This window comes from Quercus lobata, chromosome 7 (assembly GCF_001633185.2).
Source record: "Quercus lobata isolate SW786 chromosome 7, ValleyOak3.0 Primary Assembly, whole genome shotgun sequence".
In the NCBI taxonomy this organism is placed as follows: Eukaryota; Viridiplantae; Streptophyta; class Magnoliopsida; order Fagales; family Fagaceae; genus Quercus; species Quercus lobata.
The window spans coordinates 8138518-8161346 of record NC_044910.1 but is presented as its reverse complement, the minus strand read 5'-3'; the positions used below and the strand labels follow the sequence as shown (position 1 = coordinate 8161346).

Sequence of the window (22829 nt, the reverse complement as noted above, 5' to 3'; positions counted from 1 at the left end):
ATTCAAACCTCTAACATTCCATGAAATCATTTTTAGCTTCATAACTACTAAAGTCTCCTAGCTTCTGACAGAAGTACCAATTAGACATTCTATCTCCCATCATAATTTACCGATGAGATCAAATTTCTCAGCTCTCTTCTTCCCTTATTCTTAGATTTAACCACTTTTCAATTACCACTGACTTCCTTATGTAACACATTGGCTGCCTCCATCTCAGATTCTAGCCTCTGTAATAGAGCAATGCATAATTTCTCATGGCTGCTCATAGAAAGCCCAACTAATTTACTGAAATTGGGAATTCTGCGCTTCACCCTTCCAGAAATATTCAACTTAGCCTTAGGACTCAAAATCTCACCATCCCCCGCTTTTTCAACTGAAGTAATTGATCCATTTGGAGCAACAATCTTCAGAGGAGCACAATCTAAGAATTCTTCATTTTCACCGATACCCACTAATAAAACCATAGCATCTGCCGCTGAAGAGGAAGTCCCAGATAAGCTAAGAGAGTCTGCTTGTTACACTGCATTTTCTTCCCCACCCATATCTCCCAAGCTCAAAATACCAACTCTTGACAACCCCATAAGAAAATTGAAGAGAGAAGAGTTAACTAATTGTGGCAATGGGATGAGGTTCAACGACCATTGAACTGTCGAGATCATTCCTCCATTCAGCTTGTAGCCAACAGCGAAAGTTCCATCACAGATGACACTCTCTACCTTTTTTGGAAACTTCTGGATGCATTGCGTCACATTTTCCGGCAATTCTATACTCATTTCAGACACTGAAGGACTCTCTTCATCCTTCTTGGCGTCAGAACAGTCTTTCCGAGGCTTAGCAGGACAGTGCACCACTTGTGCCGGCGTCGCACCACTCGTTGAGGATGCCGAAAGACTTTCTCCAGCCTTTTTTGGTTGTGTATAAATGTGCATGGGTGTCACATTACATTATCTATAGATCACTGTTGGTTGCAACTTGCAAAGAGTACTATAGCTGGTGTTTTGTACACCAGGTTTTTGTTGTTTTATTGGAGTTGTAACTTGTAGAACTTTTTTTTTTTTTTTTTGGGGGGGGGGGGGGGCGCGTTATGTTTCACGATTCCTGTGACCTTTCAAGATAAATAAGTTGAGGAAAAATGAGAGCACGCTAGATTCTTGCAATAACAGAAAACTTCTGTCTTTTACTTCATCATGTTGTGATTTCCTTCTGTGCATTGGCTTAGCAAGTTTCCTTTGAATTTTTTGATATTGAGCTATTGAGATTTATGTTCCCTTTCATTCTTTATATGTGCAGATTCCTGAATTGGATTTTGAGATTCCTCCTGAGGCTCAACGTGGATCTCTGTCAACAGTATCTTCTTTAACTCTACCCTTTTGTTTAATTTTCCCCCCCTTCTATTTGCTTTTTTAATTGGCTTTGGTTTGTTGATTAAAACCTTCACTTTCTGTTTTTTTCTCATTCTTATGAAAATAGTTTAGTAGCGGCTATGACACAGGTGGAAGCCTTAATGGACTCTGATACCAATTTTGATGTAGAATTCAGCACTAAATTCAGGTTCTTGATGAGATCTTGAAGGGTTCTTGAATAGGGTTTGATGTTTAATAGTTTAGGTAGGTATGTAATAAAAAAGATTGGATCTTGAATGAATTTGATGGCTTCTTGGTGTTAAAACAGTGGAACAAGAAGCAAAGAAAGATAAATCCTAGGGAATCATACCTAGGCTTTTTAAGCAATCACACTAAGGAAGGAAAAGACAATTGCACACTTAAAGCTTAAATAAGCTGTTGGAATTTATTGAATTCAATTTCTCTATTTTGATTGTTTATCGAATACATAAAGACTCTTTTATAGGCTATTGCAATACGGACTCCTAAATAACGTTTTCCTAGAAAGAGCAGAAAGGGATTAAGAATTTCTAGATAAAATAGAAAAAAAGACCCAAAATATAAAACCAGACTCATGGACCTATAGAACTGCCCACTACAGCATATCCCAGTACATCTGGAAATTAACAAACTACCCCTATTAAAGAGTAGGATTCCTAATAATAACAGAAAGGCAATAAGAACTTCTAGACCAAATAGAAAAAAGACCCAAAAGATAAAACTATAATAGTATAATATGGACCTATAGAACTGCCCACTGCAGCATATCCCAGTAAATCTGGAAATTAACAAACTACCCTATTTTAGTAAGACTATTAAAACTGAACCAACAAATTTCCAAAGTAAAGAAACTTAAAACTAAAACTAAATAATAAATAAAGTAGCATATGAAAGGTGCAAAGAAGGCCCCACATTGAAACTAGACCATAAATCTTGAATATTTTGGGATTTAATCTTTCTTTTCCTTGTAGTATTTACTGTTTGCATCTGGCTAATTGTTGCTGTACTTGAACAACTCTCTAGGATGATGTTACTATTAAATCCTTTGTAGTATTAGGAGGCATAGAAATATAACGAAAAAAGGATCGATCAAATTCTGTTGACTCTAAATAAAAAAAATACATTTCAAATCAAGAGGTTGGTCTAGGTGTTGGTGGTGTTGATTTCAGTGGGTGTTTTATTATTCTGTACGAGTCTATAAGAAGTGATCCCATTTTTTTTACATCTGAGAACTTTATATCAATTTTCTGGAAAGTAGCTGACTGTATTTATGCAAGGTAGGCTCCATTCTAATTGTTCTTACGAGAAGTTTAGTGTCCCATTTGTGTATTAATTGGAGGGAGGGACATGAAATGTTTAAATAATTGTTTTTGTGATTTCAAATGACTAATGTTGTTAACACTACGGCTTTAATTTGAATGCGGTTTGGAACTGGAATGCAGGGTCACAATTCTACTTCTAAATTTATCAGAATTGATATTGCACCAGATTAATGTTTCTATTCCTTGGATGAACATTGGAATATGTAACTTGAGAGCTCTGGATGGGTCAATAAATTCATAAAAGAATATGTTGAAGAAAGTAATATCTAGAGAAAATATGATTTCAAGTTTTGTTGTTCTAAGAAATTTAATAGATTAGGCCAAGTAAGTAATATCAAATTTCCTAGTTTTTTAATTATCTAAAACTTAATATAGGAATCAAATTCAAAAAAAAGTCAGCTATGCATTTTCCACCATGAGAATCTGACTTGAATTTACTGAGATCAATCCTAGGGATTAGTGATAGTGGTTTAGGAGGAAAAAGAAACAGGAAAAGACTAAAGATCCCAAAAAAGAAAGAAAGATAAGTGAAATGTTGCAGCATCTGCAAAGTGGTGGGTGAAATTTTAAATGCATCTGTCTTCATGTTCTCCGCAATAACACATCAATATCATGACCTATTCCCCTTGCCAATGGTTGTCAAATTGTTGAATTTGAAAGAGAGAATTAAAAGGGGGGAGGTGGGATGACTGCAGTAAATGGGGTTTGAATGCTGTCAGTTAATGCAGCTGGGCATTGAGGCTTTTTGGGGAGAGAGATAGCTGCAGTCACTACTCATTAGATACTTGGACATTGTCTAGAGTTGTAGAAGTGAGTGCTCAGGCTTGTAATGCTGTCATTAAAGCAGCTGGCCATTGAATTGGAACCTGTGCTAAGGATGTGTTAACAATGGGCTGTAGACAAATAGAAATGTGGTGGTACCTAATAAGAATTGGTAATTCAATAATCTTAGTTATTTGGAATTGTTATTTTTAACCCTCCTGGCCTCCCCCTCGAATCATATTGATGCATTTTTTAAGTCACAGAACTGAACATGGAAGAAAAAATCTAACTTTTGGGCATAATCAAAGAAACAGAATTGGAATTGGACCCCCAAACCCCCTAAGGGCCTGAACTCCAACTTCGTCTCACAATTTTAGGGCCAAGACCATTGTAGTCAAAGGCGAGCCGGGCGCTTGGGCGGTGATCTCTAAGCCAAAGCACCTTTAGTGAAGCGCTCGCCTTTAGACCCTAGGCTAGCAAGGTGACCACCTTAAGCCATGAAAAAGGCGCTAAGGTGAGAGACTTAGGGTTTTTAATTTTTTTTTTAAAAAATTATTATTATTATTATTATTAAAATAATTTTAATTAATTAATTATTTTTAGAAGTTTGTTGTGAAACCTATTAAAAAGGCATGTTATAGAACCTATTGTTTGTTAAATTACTTTACAAAAATTTGTTGTAAAACTTATTGTTATATAGAAGCATGTTGCAAAACCTGTTGTTAGAATAACTAATAGAGCCTAAACCATGTTAATCTTATTTTGAAATAATTTGATAGACCTAATTTTTTCATGCAACACATTGAAAAGTCTGGAAAGCATGGGTGCGCCGATTGGATCAGCACACCTGAGTCCGACACGCATAGATGCGCCGTGTGGCTGTCGGTACGGTGGCGTCTGTGACATTTGTTTTCTGATTCCGGCCGATAACGTCTGAAACGGGCCCTGAATCAGACCGAAATGGGCCCAAATAAGTGTTAAAAAAAAATGTAAAATTTTTTGTCAAAACGCAACGTTTTGACATCCTAGTTTAAAGAAAAAACCCTAAACTCATCTCAAACTCCCTTTGACTCTCATTCTCTCCATCTCCCCTCTCTCTCTCTAATTCACGGCTTTCCCTCAGACTCACTCCATCTACTATTGCTCTTAAATTGGTATATGTTTACCATTATATGAAAAAATATGCTTAGCAATATATAGAAAAAAAAATTTAATAATTTATTAATAAACGTATTCTGTTGCATCCGCATCCTACTTTTTCAAAAATTGCCAAGTTGCTACACCGCACCCACACCTGAACCCAAATTTGCACCCGTGCTTCCTAGTGAAAAATACTTTCATTATAATATTTTAATGCACTAGGTATATATGATTTATGTTCTATATGTATAATTAATATATTAAGAATTAGGCACCTTGTTTTACTCGGGCTAGCACCTTTTTGTTGCCTCACGCCTCGGGCGATACTCGCCTTTTGCCTTTGACAACCTTGGCCAAGACTTGCACCAATCCCCCAAACACCACCCACCACACACACACCCCCCCCCCCCCCCCCCCCCCCCCCCCCCCCCCCCCCCCCCCCCCCCCCCCCCCCCCCCCCCCCCCCCCCCCCTCTCTCCTTCTTCTTCTCCTTTCCTCCAAGAGGAGTGCCTGGTTGATTCTTCTCTTAGGGAAAGATATCTTTAATTGTTAAAATTACAAATTTGTTGCCAATACGGTCATACAATTACCTTGGTGTTGACCATTATGTGATACTTTATGCGCAAGAACCAAGGTGAGAGTGGTTCAATCTTTTCTACATTCTACACTAAGGTGTCCTGGGAGCTGTGGTCATGCCTTATTCTGTGTTGGAAGGGAAGTTTTGGAAAGAGCAGTAATGGAGAGATTTGGAAAGCCATTCCTTTGTATTTAATGTGGTGTCTTTGGAGAGAGAGAAATGCTCGTTGCTTTGAGGGGAAAGAGCTGAGTTTGGTGAAGCTGAAGTTCTTAATTTTGAAGAATATATGATTGGACTTCAACTTTTCATATTTTTTCTACTATGAACTTCCTAGAGTTCCTGGGTAAATTGAGCTTCTGTTAGATATTATCGTATTTTTATTTCTTGATTGTTCTTTTTTTTTTTCTTGGGCTTTCATTTGTATACTTACTGTGTACTAGTGTTGATCCCCTTTTGTGCTTTTTAATGATTTTTATCACTTTTATATAAGCATACAACTGCAATGTGGGAAACTTCACCCTAGCTTAAAGGACACTTCCTCCCCTTGTAAAAGCAGGTGGAGGGGTATGGTCATGGGTTCAAGACCATCAGGTGTGTGTGTGTGCGCGCAACTTACCAAAAAATCAAAAGAAAAAATACTAGTCATATTGAACGGTTTCGACTAGCCTGCACCAACTCTTTTTACTTGAAGATGGGCTATTGCATTTGCTTTGAGGCAAAATTTTTTATGCCAGAGGCTGGATAAATTTTGTGTATATTTGTTAAGGTTTCTGGTGCATTTTTACGTCAGTATAGGAACAGTTTGATCACATTGTATTCTGTTCTATATGTTTTAATCATGCACTTTATATCTTTCTGGGATTTCTTTCCTGCACTCCTTTTCGAACATCTTGTCTGATTTCATTATTCTAGGTGGAGGGCATATTGGTACGAGCTGCAGATGAGTTGCAGGCCCTTCAAGAAGAACGCAAGGTGGATATTAATTAGGAGATTCACAATATTCAATATCATGTAATATCTTCTTCAATATCTTAATGCTATCTTCTGGGTTTTCCAGAAAGTGGATCCTCAGACTGCCGAAGCCCTAGACCAGTTTTTGTTGAAACTGAAAGCTTGTGCAGCAGGAGATTCATCTTTTACCTTTATCCTGGACGATCCTGCTGGAAACAGCTTCATCGAGAACCTGTAAGAGAGAACTTTATATGATAGGGAAGCTTTAGTTATTATTACATGATAGGGGAACTTTATGTTTCTGAACTGTTGTTCTTTTTATGGTTTTGTGTGTTATTTTATTTTATTTCTTTTTATAGCTTATTTTGTTGGTACTTTGTTTGATTGTTCCTATGCCAGTGGACTCACCAATAGAGATTCCATTCTAATTTTTATTGAGTCTCTATCTCTTTGTACATAATCTTTTGTATTTTTTGTAATTCTTTAGGCTACTTCATGCCTTTTTTGCATTCTCTTTTCTATAAACAAAAAGTTGTTTTGCGTGTTATTCTTGATGGTTGGATTAATCTGAATGCTATTATGGTTGCATAGATGACCCCTGCCAAGAGTGTTGTAGCTTAGTGGCATTGTCTAGTCTCCATTATAAGGAGAAATAGGGTTCAAATCCTCAAACCCCCACTTGTTGCAACGTTTGAATTATCAAAAAAAAAAAAAAAAAAAAAAAAAAAAAAGACCCCCCTTGTGGTTTCTCATGGATGGGAGAATATAATTAACATGTAGCTGGGACCAAGGTTATTATAATTGCGATTCAGATTTTACATTAGTATGATCCTACGATTGCACTCTGTTCAAATGATCCATATTGCATGGTGATTGGTTGAGGAGCAAGATTGGAGGGGATCACAGTAGGATAGTGGGATTGGTAAGGTCACACTGATCCTACCATTTAAGCCTTTGTGGGCTTTATTTTTGCTTTGGGCTAACTAAATTTTGGATTGTTTTGATTGTGCTTTAATTATTTAGGTTGTTTTAGACATTTCTTAAGCAAAAAAAGCCCTAGAATAGATCATATTTAACCTACTAAAGGATCTCACTTCATTTTTCAAGCTCGTGCTTTGATCTTCCACTTCCACAGTGCAACCCATTGAGCTTTAGTCGGTTGTCTAGCTATGCTTTTCTTCTTTGTCTTCTTACATAATTCATTTTCATTTTTCTTGATCATAGCCACTTTTTGTGAATGGGTATGTTCAAACTCAAAACTCTTTAATTCAGACTTGACTCTTTTGTGTGTTTGGGATAATTTAATATTTATAGTAAAATATATGTAGAATATTATCTTATTTCTGTGTGGGTCTATGAGTTATTTAATTTTCTGTAATGGGTCTTTTAAATTCATTGTCTTTTTAGTGATGGTACAAAACTTTGTAGTTTGAGTTGTTATTTAGTTGGCTCAATAAGTAAAGCAAAATTTTGTCATTTTGACCATTTAATGTATAGATGATCACAAATTGGGTTACATTGAATCCTCCGCTACTCATGTTTTAGTTTAATCTTATAATAATCTGTGAATAGGTATGCTCCATCCCCAGACCCATCTTTGAGTATCAAATTCTGTGAGCGAACTCCAGATCAACAAGCAACATTGGGATATTCTGTTGACCCTTCACAGTTGGGAGATCATCGTGAGGGAACATCGATGGAGCAAATAAGTGGTGCTTCTGATGAAGTAAGAAGAGAGCCACATGGATCCGTTGGAGCAACAGCTGCTCATCGGGCTATTGCTCAGAGTAATACTGCAGATATTGTGGATACTGTATTTCGATACACTGCACCAGAAGAGGTAAGGCAGTTACACAATGTTTAGTTGATTTAAATTCTGGCATCTTGTCCCATGTAACTTAATTTTTACAGAAGTTTATTACATCACTTTATGCCTACTTGCGTTTGACAGGTGATGACTTTCCCATCAACCTGTGGAACTTGTGGCATCGCGTGTGAGACTCGAATGTTTGTTACTAGTATCCTTATTTCATTTGACAATGCATAGTTTCCCGATGTTCGTCCTCTAACATTGGGGCCAAAGATCTGTACAGTATTTGTATACAGTGATATTTCTAGTAATTTCTGTTTCCAGTTAATTTGTCACATTAATTGTGCTTGATTTAGTGCGTTATATCAATGGGGACTACTGAGATGCATGTAGACAATTTTTTGGGAGGGGAATATGGTAAAGGACCAAATGGTATGAGGATGGGGAGAGTTAAGGATGTTAGATGTAATTCTTTAATTGAAATTGCTCCAAGCAAGAACTTTTTGAAATGAAGAAACATGTTGAAGGGCCAGGTGGATGGACTAGCTGAGCATCTTGAAATTTTTATAAATAGTTAGTCTCATTTGCAAAATCTCAGTATTTTGCAGTTTACTATGAAATAATAATTTGATAATTTCGTGTTTGTATGTGTTATGTATTTATTTAAAAGAAAATCCATTTATATGTAATTATAAATACATAGATGCAGAAAATTTGTGTGTTTTCAATGTCTATATATTTGTTATTTCTTACAATTTTTTTTCCCTATATTTATAAATACATAGATGCAGAAATTTCCTGAAAAATTCTATTTTTAGTTATGAACTATGGGATGAAGTTAGTTCTTGAGAGAAAAGTTAGCTACTACACAGTGTTTTGTTTGTAACCTGAAGATTGCTATTAGGACTGTTAGGGTTGTCAAATTCTAGCATGATGCTGAAAGGTGGGAACAAAACTTGGGATAATTTGGTTGAGTACTTAAGTATTTTTTCAAATTAAATTCTGTTTATTTATTTATTTATCTTTAATTATCTATCATTTGGATCAGAATTAGAATTTACCTTGTTGAACTTAAACCATAAATAGAAATTCCCTACTTCCAAGAAGTAATCGTCATGGCATCCACTTGCGATGCTTGTGGTTACCGCAATTCTGAGGTTTGTAGTAATTTTTTAGCACTTTATTTTCTATTTTCTTCTTTTGATGATTATCATGCTTTGCTGTGCAGTTAAAGCCTGGTGGGCGAGTTCCTGAAAAAGGGAAGAGAATTTCTCTCACTGTGAGGAACAATAAAGATCTTAGTCGTGACGTAATAAAGGTTTGTTGTAATCTTAATCTGAATTTTGTACTGTTCTACATGCAACATAAAGAATATGCTTTTATACCACTGAGTTTTTTAGATTTTGCTTTGGTTCACACCTTACTGATTTATTTTATTGAGAATTCAGTATTTGTAGTTTACCTTAGTATTCTATTTGTAATGAGTAATGATGAATTAATAACTTGAATGAAAAAATTGTTGAAAGGAAAGTGAGACTTGCCATGAAGGGTTACATTAATTACACTGATTGTGGGGATATAAGGAGTTTTAGACATTTAAATATTGAAACTAAGGCCAACTAAACATTGGGATTATTTTGTGAAAGGAATGTTAATATTCCTATCATTAATTTTTTATCTACATTGTGCAAAATCTGAGAGACTTGTTCCTATGGGAATTCCCCTTGGTCTATTACATTTATGATGAGATTGATTTCACTAAAATTGCAGCAGCTTATTCTCTTTGAGGGTGTGAATACCTTCTCTTATGTGTGATTGCGTAGGAAAACCTAGGTGTGATTGCTTAGTGTTTATCATCAAACATATTCAAGACCAATTTAATTATCTTAAACCCTTAAACATTAATTCTATTTAAGAAATTTTCGATATATCATCAAGAAGTCTAATTTAGTGCTGAATTGCTAAAAATCCTACAACAAAATTGGTGTCAAAACCCATTCAAGCTTTTGGTGGACAGATTTACCCTCAATTATAGGTATATGATGGCTTGACAGTCATTCTATTATTTATTTTTTACCATCCTTTTAATTTTAATTTCAATCTTTTTTAAACAAAAAAAAAAAGTGTTGGGCCCGTTTGTTTGAAATGTCTCTTTTTTATCTTTTAATTTAAGTGTGGGGTTGTCTAAAGGCAGCTTGAACAATGACAGGGAGAACATAGTCAATTGTTAGTATTATTTGATTGGCTAAAAAAGACTATGTAGTGAACCCATGTAACTGGGATAAGCTTAGGGTTTGGTTTGTTTTTTTTTTTTTTTTTTTTTTTTTTTTTTTTTTTTTTTGGGTTTTTTTTGAGAGGAAAGATAAGCTTGTTGTGTTGGATTTTTGGTTCATCATACTTTTCCTCCTGTTGTATTTTCATTTTATTTATTTATTTATTTTATTCACACGCTCTTCACCTGCATGGGTTGAACTTCCCAGAAATTCAATACCCTTGTGCATGTGTGCACTTTTTGTGCGGACATGCCAAGTCATTGTGTGTATGCACATGTTTTTTCATAATGATAATTTTTTCTAACCATAAAGGAAAGAGGCATTTTTGACTGACTTAAGTATTATATTAAAATTTATATGTAGGGAGATGTTTTGTAGGCTTTAAGCTAGCATGGTTAAGAATAGAACTTCGAACATATTGAAAAAGTGGAATGAAACAGGGTTTACCTATATAAGAATAAAAAATAGAAGAAATAAGAGTTTGGCAATGTTTCTCAACAAAAAAATACTCTGTGAGGTTGCATTAAATCTATGGATGAGATTGAGGAGCCTAGATCATTGCTAGATGATGAAATCTGCAATGTAAATAGGCCAAAGCGTATCCGGAGAAAATTATGTTGATGGAAGAAATTAATTGGAGACAAAAATCTTGGATGCTGTAGTTGAAGGAAGGGGATAAGAATACGAAGTTCTTCCACAGGTTTGCGAACTCATACCGTTGCAATCACACTATTGGGAGGCTAGTGGTGGGTGGAGAGGAGGTTACCAACCAAACCAGGTAATCATTAATGTGAAGATATGGAATTTTATAGGGGTTGAGCTTGAAGCTAAGCGGCTTTTGGACGGGTTAGATTTTTCAGCCCTAGAGGATGAGGCTTCTGGCTGGTTGAAAAGATGTTTTTACAGAGGATGAGGTTTATGAGACAGTTTGCAATATGAATGGGGATAAAGTTTTGAGACCAGATGGGTTCACGATGGCATTCTTCCAAAATTGTTGGGCATTTTAAAGGCGGATGTTATGAAGGTTTTCCACTATTTCCATGCTCATGGAACATTTGAGAAAAGTTTCAATGCTACTTTTATTGCTCTTAATTCCAAAAAATCCCCAGGCAGTGGAGATCTCTAATTATTGGATTTATAATATCATGGCAGAAGTAATGGAGAACCAGCTTAAAATGGTGCTTGATAAGGTGGTATCAGAGTCCAAAAATGCTTTTGTAAGAGGGAGACAGATTCTGGACTCAATGTTGATTGCCAATGAATTCATTTAAATAGCCTTCTAAGGTCTGGCATACCATGGGTGTTGTGCAAGTTAATTCTGGTGAAAGCATACGATCATGTGGGAATTTCTTGTTATATACATGCTCCAGTGATGTGGTTTTGGTCCTAGATGGAGGCAGTTAATTTTTTCATGTATATCTATGGTTCATTTTTCTGTGCTTGTGAATGACAGCCTGAGTGTTTTCTTCCGCAAGGGCTGAGACAGGGAGATCCTTTATCCCCTCATTTGTTCATCATTGTTATGGAGGTTCTTAGCAAGATGTTAGTGAAAGTGGGAGAGGAAATTACATATAAGGGTTTTCAATTGGTGACTGTTATGCTAGTCAGTCAGTAATTTCACGTCTTCTCTTTGCGGATGATACTTTGATTTTTTGTTGGGTAAATCCATAGCAAGTTTGGCACTTGAAAAGTAGTCTTTGTGTGGTTTTAGGTTATATCTGGTTTGAAGTTAAATTTGGAAAAATCTGAATTGGTCCCGGTTGGTGTTGTGCTAGATGTTGAATCTTTGTCTGGTATTTTGAGATGCAAGGTAGCTCAGCTACCCATTTCATATCTGCGTCTCCCCTTAGGCTCCATTTTCAAAGTGAAAGTTGTGTGGAATGGAGTGTTAGAGAAAATGGAGAGATGTTTGGCCTGTTGAAAGAGAATGTTTCTTTCTAAGGGGGTTTTAATTACATTGATACGAGCACTTTATCTAGTCTACCTACCTGTAACCTATCCTTGTTTCTAATCCCAATGAATGTTGCTCGAAGTATTGAAAAATTACAGAGGGATTTTATGTAGGGTGGGATGGGAGATGAGTTTAAGTATCACCTAGTTAGTTGAAGGGTTTGTGAATCAATTCAATATGGGGGGTTGTGCCTTTGAGATTTGGTTCTATTTAATTAGGTTTTGTTGGGAAAATGGTTGTGGCATTTCACAATGGAGAGGGATGCATTGTGGAGAAGGGTAGTGGATACCAGATTTGGCAGTATGTTTATTTTATTTTGCAGTATGTTTATTTATTTATTTTTTTTTGGGGGGGGGGGGGGTTTGGTGCTCTAATAGGGTGTAGGGACCTTATGGGGTTTGTCTTTGGAAGAATATCAGATTCACGATGGGGTGGGACAATTTTCATCGTTTTGTCAACTTTAAGATGTGGGATGGTTCTTCTGTTAAAATTTGGCATGATTCTTGGTGTTGGGGGCTTCCTCTGAAAGATAATTTCCCATAACTATACGATATTTCTTGTAATAGGGATGCTTTTGTAGTTGAGCTTTATCTTTCCTATGGGATATTTACCATTGGAATGTTGGTTTTGCGGTACAAGACTGGGAGTTAGAGTAGGTTGCTTTTATGGATTTGATTGGCTTAGTGAGACGGGATGGAGTGGATAAGCTGTGCTGGAAAGCCTCTTCCTGGGAGATTTTTGAAGTTAGATTCTACTATTGCAGCATTGCCTCATGTGGGGCATTTGGCGGGAGGTTAATGCTCCCTACTTTTGAAGGAAGTGATAAATCAATTTAGGACTTGAAGCTTTCTTTTCTCCCAAACTTTATTTGAGTGGACAAATGCCTCTTGCTTGATAGTTGTACTTTCCATGCATCATAGTTTTCAGACTTTGTTGGTCCCTTGGTACGTTGACTCTGTGGTTTGGTTCGTTGTATTCTTTCATCTATTTTTCAATGAAGCATTATTACTTTTCAAAAAATAAACTAAAACTTTGACAATAAACTAATAATTTTTTGATAGCATACAAAAAAGATAGTAAAGTTTAAGATTACACAAGCCTAGAATGTGTATAATCTAATGGTGTTTATACATAAATAAATATATATACACACATATGTATTTATGTTTTATGTATAATTAAGAGTAATACTACAATAAACCAATACTTTTAAATGTTAAGTTGCTATTAGAATATGCCTAAATGATTAAATTTACAATTTTCAACAAATTAAGCTTTTGGGACAATCAGTAATGTATTTGAGCAGGTGGTCATGAGTTGGAACGCGGTCTCCATTCTACCTCCTATTTAAATAAGTTTAACAATGTTATATATTGGCCCCACTTATTAAGCATAGGAGTTTAGGTCCTCACGTGAGGAGGATTGTTAGAATGTTGGTTAAATGATGAAATTCACCTCATTTAAAAAAATAAAAAATCTTACTTTTTGGGCCTCGCTTATTCAGGGAGTGTTATAACATTGGTTAAATGGTTAAATTTACTATTTCCTAATGGTCCAAGCTTTTGGGACAATTGATAATTTGTTAATTGCAAAAAAGAAACTAATTTATAAGATTACACAAGTCTAGAAAGTGTGAGGAATTATACCTTGTGTTAATTGATGAAGTAGCATCATGTGTGTGTAGTGTTTTTGAGCTACATGTAAAGCTATGCCTATCATATTATAGCATTTCAATCCAGTTTCTGTTAATCCTTAATGTGAGTATAAATTCAAATTTTGTTGCCTCCTAGGCATGAGGATAAGCCACTTAGCTTGTTAGGGGTGAAAAGCACCAATATTACTTGGTAACTGGTTTTGGTAAGTGGAATCAGTTGCTTGTAGGAGTTTGATTAACAGTGAGGATTGTTATATAGTATGCTCGGCAGCGTGCAATTAATCTGAGTGAAGTTCTCCTATGTCATTAAAAAAAAAAAAAAAAAAATCCGAATTATGTTATTTATCTTTCTTCTTGTTCTGGTTAGAGCAACCACATCAGTCCATCTATAGTCTTCTAAAATAGAAAAAAGTACAAATTTTATACATTTTGAGCAAAAAAAATACCCACATCAGTGGGTGTAAAAATGTGTAAATATTTCCATAAGCTACAGTAACTGTGTATATGTACACGGTTACTGTAGCTCATTTATCTATTATTTTAATTTTATTTCAACTCAATCACTACAACTCAGCACAGCGCCAACCACACAGACCCACTGGAAAAACCCATATGAAAAATCCAACAGAAACCCACATGAAAAACCCACTGGAAAGCCCGTTGGATCTGCCCCAATCTGCCACTGATCTGCCGCCGATCTGCCACCGTGAGGTTGCTGCCGACTGCTGCTGGGACTTGTGGAGTGGAAAAAAAATAGTAATGAAGAGATATTTATTAATAAAATAATAATAAAAAATATTATTTAAATAAGTTAGAGTGTATAATAGATATACTGATGTGGGAGTTTTGTAAAAGTAGTCTTGTAAAATAGAAAAAGTAGGTTGTTAGTATAAAATAGATGAAAAAATTTGGCCGAACTGATGTGGTTGCTCTTATATTTGATTATACATCTTTTTGACCCGGGATGGAGAAAACAGGCTGTTCCTTTCCTTTTAGAACTCTTTGTATATAAGGCTACACAATCTTGTCTAACAAAAGTCAATGGGGTGTATCAGTCAGATACTGCAGGTGTGAAGGTCCCAGAGCTTGACTTGGAGTTGGCTAGTGGCACTTTAGGGGGAGTTGTTACAACTGTTGAGGGTTTGATTACAAAAATTAGTGAAAGTGAGTATCACTTTTCACCTCTCTCTTCTTTGTCACTCTGTTTTTCCTGGGCATATGCTTAATATCTCATCTGTTTCCCCTTCATTAAATTATATAAAAAATAAATACTTTTTAAAAGAAAAAGATTTGTGCTAGATAATTGTCCTGTTATTTGACCTAACGCACCTCTTTTCTAGCTTATAATTTGTTTTTGTGGTACAAGTGGATGGTGCTATTACAAATTTTATGTTCTCAAGGTCATAAATTCTGAGGCGTTCTTTAGGTGCACCTTTTTGTGGGATCTTCATAAATCATATCTCTTCCAAGGCTAATTGCTAGTAGTATTTCCAGCAGGGTTACCAATTACCAGAATAGGAAATTTCACCATGGAAAATACAACAAAAATAAACTATTTCCATTTATTTTCAAGGCCAAATGTACTACGAGAATAAATAAAGTAGTCCCAGTTAATATGATCTTATTTATTCTTTTTATCTAATTTACATATCACCCATGAGCAACTACTTCTCATCCTACTATCCAAACATTCATCAACATTCAATTCTGAAGTCCAGAATTTGCCTGTTATTGCGGGAGCATTTTCTCTTTTAGACACCAAACTCCCCTTCCACTGCCCTTTTAATTTGTTTGCCAACACCTTAGTCAATAACTTACAAATGCTACTCACCAACCCAATATGTTTAAAATTTGTACTATCAGAAGCTCTGGATTTCTTAGGCACAGGGGTGATGAAAGTGGAATTGATCAAACTCAAGAGCTATGAAATTCCAGGAAAAAACACATATTGTCAGCCTTTAGGATCTCCAGCAACCTTGAAAGGAAGCCAGAGTGAATCCATTTGGACCTAAAGCCTTATCACCATTCGTGTCCCTCAATACTACTACAACCTCCTCTTTTTTATAAGTTCTCTATAATCTCCTGCAATCCTTCAAACCAATTTTGGAAAAGTCTGAACCAGCAGCCCAAGGTCTCCACTTGACAGATTCCTTACAAAAGTTTTCATAAAATTGACCAATTCATTCTTCACCACACTCTCCATTGTAAATACAATATCTCAATCAAATTACCTCATTTATGCAAATTTGCTAACCTATGGAAAAACTTTGTATTATTGTTGCCATCTTTAAGCCTGGTTTTCCTTGATTTTTGCTCCCAAAAAAATTCCCTCCAAGCGAGCTGAGTCTTTCTACATATCCTCCCATTAGTGGGACCTCCATCGCCCTCCTCCAAGTCTAATATCTTAATTTGCCCAAACGCCTCTTTTCTCCACCCCCTTCATTCACTAAAAACATACTCCATTTCTTCAAATCCTCCTTCAAAGTTCTTTTTTTTTTTTTTTTTTTTTTTTTGACAATTTCAAAGCTTGGTAAGCCTTGGTCATATAACTATTCCACTGGTGTCAGTATCGCCATTTGCCTTTAGCCACATATTTTCAAACCTGAATGGGTTTCTCCTCTCCTTATCAAAGAGGATAATTGTCTAGGAAGTAATTGCTGCACTGCATCCTTGAGATGCTCGTCCTATTCCACCAGGGAGAAACCGATTACTGTTTTTGACTGCATCTGATTTAATTTTTCCTCTGCATTTAGTCATGCAGCCTTATTTCTTTTATTTCCACTGTACTCCTCCTTTGATGCGGTCATGCATTTATTTATTTATATATATCTCTTATCTCTTTTTGATGCATTATTTATGCTAGTGTGTATCCTTAGCGGATGCACTTATTTTAAATCATATGATTTACATGTGCAGGTTTAGAGAGAGTGCATGGATTTACTTTTGGCGATAGTCTAGATAATCATAAAAGAAGCAAATGGGAAGACTTCAAAGCAAGGCTAGATAAGGTAAGAGCATGATATGGAAATAAATTTATTTAGGAAATAATGATGTAAACTTTGGTTTTTTGAAATTCTGTGATAAATAACCACGTACATATTCAAGGTGATGCAATAACAAATGTTACCAGCTTAGGAGAAAATTGTAATAGCTGATACCTGAAGCCTCAGATGGGTGTTTGTGTCCATTCCTTGCGGTATTCCTGAACAGCAGGCTTTTAAATTAACAGTTGGCACTGTCTCCTTATTGTTCCCTTTCTTTTGAACTTTTTGTTGAGATATTTATTGTGCTGCTTAAAATGTGTGTGTGTGTATGTATATTTTGATAAGTAAGCTGCATGCCAAGGACTAACAATGAATAAAATTAAAAAAACACAAAAACAAAGAGAAAAAACAAGAAATACAAAAAATAATACTTCCTCCGTTCCAAATTGTTGGTCCTTTATTCTATTTTAGGATGTCCCAAAATGTAGTCCTCTTTGAAAAATCAGTTAAGAAAATTCCTATCTTACCAATTGCTTTATTTAAAAAGTCAATACCATTCTTTCTCTAGAGTTTAAATTAATGAAGGTAGTTTTGGAAATTTGTACCTTTTTAACTAATAGACAACGCATTAAATAATGTTTGCTTAAAAAGTTGGATTTTCTAAATAGGATCAACAATTTGAGACAAAGGTAGTAAATATAAAAAGAGGATTCATCTTGTGAGAGCATTTCATCCAAGAAGTCCATGAAAGTATTGGTGGAGAAATTGGAATTAATATTCCGCTCATATAGTCTCTTTAGAGAGTAGAACTTAAGATGTGACAATGGTAATTCTTTTGCTTCAAATGTCGGTCTGTTCCTCTCTTTTCAAATTCAACAAGAGGCATGAAGAAGTGGTCATCCTAACTACCCCACTTATAAAGTTGCCCATCAACCCCTTTCAACAAAAACCAATGTGGCAAGTACTTGTCTAGGCATTACCCATGTGACGCCGAGTACGCATAGTGGTAAGTTCCATAAGTCCTTAGCAATAGGATGATGTAGAAAAAGATGATCCGCTGACTTCCCATTGGCTTTACACATGCAGAAACAGTTCACTCCGCACTCTATTTAACTAAATGGCTGCTCTAAGTGGCCATCCTTTTTCTAGTTTGCTAGAATTTTTGGACTTACGCCCTCTGAGCTGAGTTGTAATTCAACCCCTGTAGACTTCCTGTGTACAGTGTCAGCTCTGTTTTTTCTCCTTACTAAAGTTCTTACCTTAACTGATAAGGGGGAAACAAAATATATCACCAACAAAAAAAAGAAAATGAAAAAGAAGACTGAATGGCTAAATTATGGCTTCTGCTCAAGGTACCTGTTTAACTTACAATATAATAAGTCATCTAATATGGGATTCATGGATAAATTTTGCATCTGTGCGCTTATAGTGGTTAGGCCCCAAAGTTGAATTTTTTTTTTTTTTTTTTTTTTGGCTAAGAAACAAGGCGGCCCCAAAGTTGAAGTTGGTCATAGGCTTTTTGAAATGTAACATAATTCAGCATCTTTTTTTTTTTTTTTTTTCTTTTTTCTAAGGAACTGTGTGAAGTAATCTTCTGGAAAAAAAAATCTTGGTTGGCTTGGCTTTTGAGGGTGGTGTCAGCTTTACTTTTGAGCTTGTTTTCCGACTAAGGTATCCCTTTCATGTTTTGCAGCTCCTGAGTTTGGAAGAGCCATGGACTTTAATACTCGATGATGCTCTAGCAAATTCCTTCATTGCGCCAGTGACTGAAGATATTAAAGATGACCATCAATTGACATGTAAGTTTTGGTTCATAGAAATCTTTGTCTATTCTGTTAACACATAATTTATTTAGTACCTACAGTAAATATTTTACGCATTTTAGGACTTCACCTAGGATGGATAATTCTTGTCAAAGGGAGGTATTTTTTTCATAGTTCATGGCTCTTCATCCAAACCTTTTTTTTTAATTTTTTTTGATAGATAACGAAAAATTTTATTAATAAAAAAATAGCCAACTCGAGTACATTGGGGATGTACTATGGGGGCAAAAATCAAGAACCAAATTTACAATGATCAAGCAAAACAGGAAGGGAAAAACAAGAAAAATGTGACAAAGCCATACTCCAATTAAGGAGAGTATGTAAGAAAAAGGACCTAATCTCTAGCATTCCTTTCACTTTAAATACACCATATCAAACAATGTGGCACAAGTCTCCAAAAATCTATATTGCAATGTCGCCTAAATTTACCTTGCCAAGACTCAAACGACTCAATTACCTTAAGAGGCATAACCCACTGAAGTCCAAACAAACACAACACCATGGACCACATCTCAAAAGCTATAGGGCAATGAAGAAGAAGATGATATACCAACTCCCCACACCTCTTACACATGTAACACCAATCAAGAACAATAATACGCCTTTTTGCGAAGGTTATTAGTTGTAAGAATCTTACCTAAAGAAGCTAACCATGAAAAGAAAGCCACCCTTGGAGGAACCTTTGATTGCCACACCAAACTCCAAGGGAAAGAGCGAGTAGGAGTGTAGAAAGAAAGATAAAAACCTCTAACCTTAAAACCTCTACTCCTTGCTAGCTTCCAACAAACCTTATCAAGGCCAACCCCCCTCACTTTCAAAGAGTAAACAATATCCATAAACTGATCAAAAGATTCTTCCTTCTAATCTTGTGGTGGATGACAAAAGAGAAAATTCCAATTAATACTCCCACCAGACCAACCCATAACCTCTGCCACGGAAGAGTCCTTTACCCTACTAAGACAATAAAATTCTGGAAAAGCCTTTTTGAGAGAACAATCCCCACACCACACATACTTCCAAGACTTTACTCTAGTACCATCACTCATATCATACTGTAGGAGTTTAGAGAAGTTCAACCAACCACTTCTAATAAACCTCCAGAGGCCAGCACCATATGCACTTGTCACTTTTTTCGTACCCCAACCATCCCAAACATTCCCATATTTTCTATAACCCTTCTCCATAACGCATCTGTCTCAAAACCATACCTCCCTAACCATTGCCCAACAAAGCTGAATTAAAACTTTTCAAATGTTTTATACCTCGCCCCCCAACCTGTATTGGCTTACATACCTTAGCCCATTTCACTAGGTGTAGATCAGAGTCACCACTAATACCACTCTAAAGAAAATCTCTTTGTAATTTCTCCATGCGATTAGCAACCTTCCTCGGTATAGGAAGAATGGAAAGGAAATATGTAGGTAAGGAGGAGAGGGTACTTTTAATAAGAGTTATCTTACCTCCCTTAGATAAATACAGCCTCTTCCGTCCTACCAGTCTTCGCTCCATCTTTTCAAAAATAGGATTCCAGATTGACAGTTCCTTGAATTTAGCGCCCAAAGGAAGTCCCAAATATTTCAAAGGAAGGGAAGAGTGTCTACAACCCAACAGCCCCACCAACACATCCAGATTATGTACCTCTCCAATTGGAACTAACTCTGATTTCCCCAAATTAATTCTTAAAAATGATATTCCTCAAATCTAGTCAGAATCACCTTCAAAGTAGCTAACTGATTAGGGTCAGCATCACAAAAAATAAGAGTGTCATCTGCAAATAAAAGATGAGACACCATCGATGAAGTACTAGGTAAAGAACCTATAGAGAAGCCCGAAAACTTCCCAGAAAATGCAGCCACATTCAACATATGGCTCAAAGCCTCCATAACAACATCAAAGAGCAACAGAGAGAGAGGATCTCCTTGCCTAAGCCCCCTATTGTTTCCAAAAAAATTCGAAGGACTCCCATTAATCAAAATGGAAAATTTAACCATAGAAATGCAACACATAATCCATTTTCTCCATTTACTGCAACATATACATAAGAAGAAAACCCCAATTCATATGATCATATGCCTTCTCCACATCCAACTTACACAACACCCTTGAAATTCCTGTCTTCAATCTACTATCAATACATTCAGAAGCAATTAAAACAGAATCTAAAGCTCGGAGCACTGTGCAAATGATAAGAATCCTACCAAGATCTCACCCGTTCCACAAAACCCTCATCCTTCAGTCACATGTTCTCAAATCTAAACGGCCTCATACCCCTATGAAAGGATCCACCCTCTAGGACAATCGGAAAGTGATCTGATAAAAGCCTGGACAATCTTCTCTGGCAAACAGTAGGAAACTTATCCTCTCAATCTTTAGAGAACAAGAATCTGTCCAGCCTAGCCTTCGAAGTAACTTCTCGAGAATTAGATCAAGTAAAAGTTCCCCCTTCCAACGGGAGATCAATCAAACCTTATTTTTATGCTTTTCATATCTTAAATACATTCTGTTTCGTCTTTTGAATTGTTTTCTTTTATGTCTTGCAATATATTGTGTTTACAATGCCATATTTGGGAGGTGACAGTTGGTTAGGATGTGGAATTTAGTTAGGCCCGGCTTCTTTTACTTCCATATTTCTAAACTGGTTGTATGTATGCCATTTTACCCTGTCATTAGTATACAATATTATTCCTGTTTCTCTTGTATGATGTTATTTACTTGGGTGGTCTCCAGTTGAGGAATATGAGAGGTCGTGGGAGCAGAACGAGGAATTGGGTCTAAATGATATTGATACCTCATCGGCTGATGGTGCATATCACTCAACTGATACAACAATGCAAGTAAAAACAGATGTATAAATTTTTCTGCTTTCATGGTTTACCTTTTTTTTTTTTTTTTTTAAAAGGAGAAGGTAAAGATTATCTATAAGTTTGATTTTAAGCAGTGCCCTCAATTGTAACTTATGTTTACCTATAAAATTTGGATGTAAACTGGCCCCTTAGCAAGGATGTTTAAATAAAAAAAAAATCATGCCATTGAACTTCAACAACAAATTATGATTGTTGTGTAATCCCTCCACCTCAAACTTGAAAGAAAGTGGCTGATATTTTACAAGTGGAAAGAAAAATCTATAATGTGGTATTATACAATGAATCAATGGTAAATGATTTTGTAGTGACTACCGCTTTTTTATTTAAATTGTACTAGAGTTCTTTATTGAATAGCTATTATCATAAGTAGCCTAACACGCACCACATGAGATTTTTTGTCATTTTTTTTTACCAACATTTCAATATTCTTTTTATGATCTTGGATATATATATATATATATAGAGAGAGAGAGAGAGAGAGAGAGAGAGAGAGAGAGAGAGAGAGAGAGAGAGAGAGAAGATCAAGTTAAAAATAGTGTAACTTTTTATGTTATTACGTCAATCAATAAATGTTTATTGGATTAAGATTTTTTAAATCTTAAAGTTGGATGGTATATTTTTGTTATTTTTAATATGCATATCAAATTTTGTGTTAATCATATAGTATTTATAATTTGATTTATAAACTCATGTTTTATGTATAATTTCAAAGTTAAAATTTTTTGTAATTTAAACATTGATAGTATAATTTTTTATATTTGATTATCTTGATATTTTGCAAACATGGGTTAAGGAGATAATTTGATTCAATGATTAATTTGTGAAAATATTCTTTTAATGAAAAGCTATAAAGTGATGTATAGAGTTATTCATGGGATAACCTGAACCTAATCATGGCATAATATTAATTTTTATAGACTTTAAATATTTTTATGAATATTTCAAAGTAGGCCATTTAGTTATACATGACGCTACTAATATTTTTGCATGATGCTATTAATATTTGTTCAAAATATATATGCTATTCTCTTATCGCTAAAATAATAGACAACACTAAATTCGTCGAATGAACCAAAAAAAAAAAAAAAAACCCACATTAGCCCATATCTTATTATGCAAAATAAGATTTTGTTACAATACTTGCCCAAATTTAGGAGGCAATGTAGCTTATACAACATATTTTTTTAAAAATTAATATTTCTTTTGCTTTTCCCCAAAGAAGAAGGAAGAAAGTTGATGAATGTATATGAAGGGTTTAAAAATGAATGTCTTTTTAAGCTCTAACCTCTTATTAGCCTTTGGAGTTGAAGTTAGTTATTTAAAAGCTATAGTGGGT

The 22829-nt window shown here is 35.4% G+C and overlaps 1 protein-coding gene across 1 annotated transcript; it reads left to right on the top strand.

Annotated features, from left to right (window-relative positions):
• Window positions 1–1084: 1084 nt before the first annotated feature.
• On the top strand, window positions 1085–21676 carry LOC115951507 (zinc finger protein ZPR1 homolog). The gene is made up of 12 exons (XM_031068690.1): window positions 1085–1100; window positions 1250–1347; window positions 6096–6155; window positions 6241–6368; window positions 7707–7974; window positions 8086–8152; window positions 9031–9101; window positions 9173–9262; window positions 14878–14986; window positions 16739–16830; window positions 18500–18605; window positions 21357–21676. The coding sequence occupies exons 1-12, from the start codon at window positions 1085–1087 to the stop codon at window positions 21479–21481; spliced, it is 1230 nt and encodes a 409-aa protein (XP_030924550.1). The 3' UTR covers window positions 21482–21676.
• The last annotated feature ends 1153 nt before the right edge of the window (window positions 21677–22829 follow it).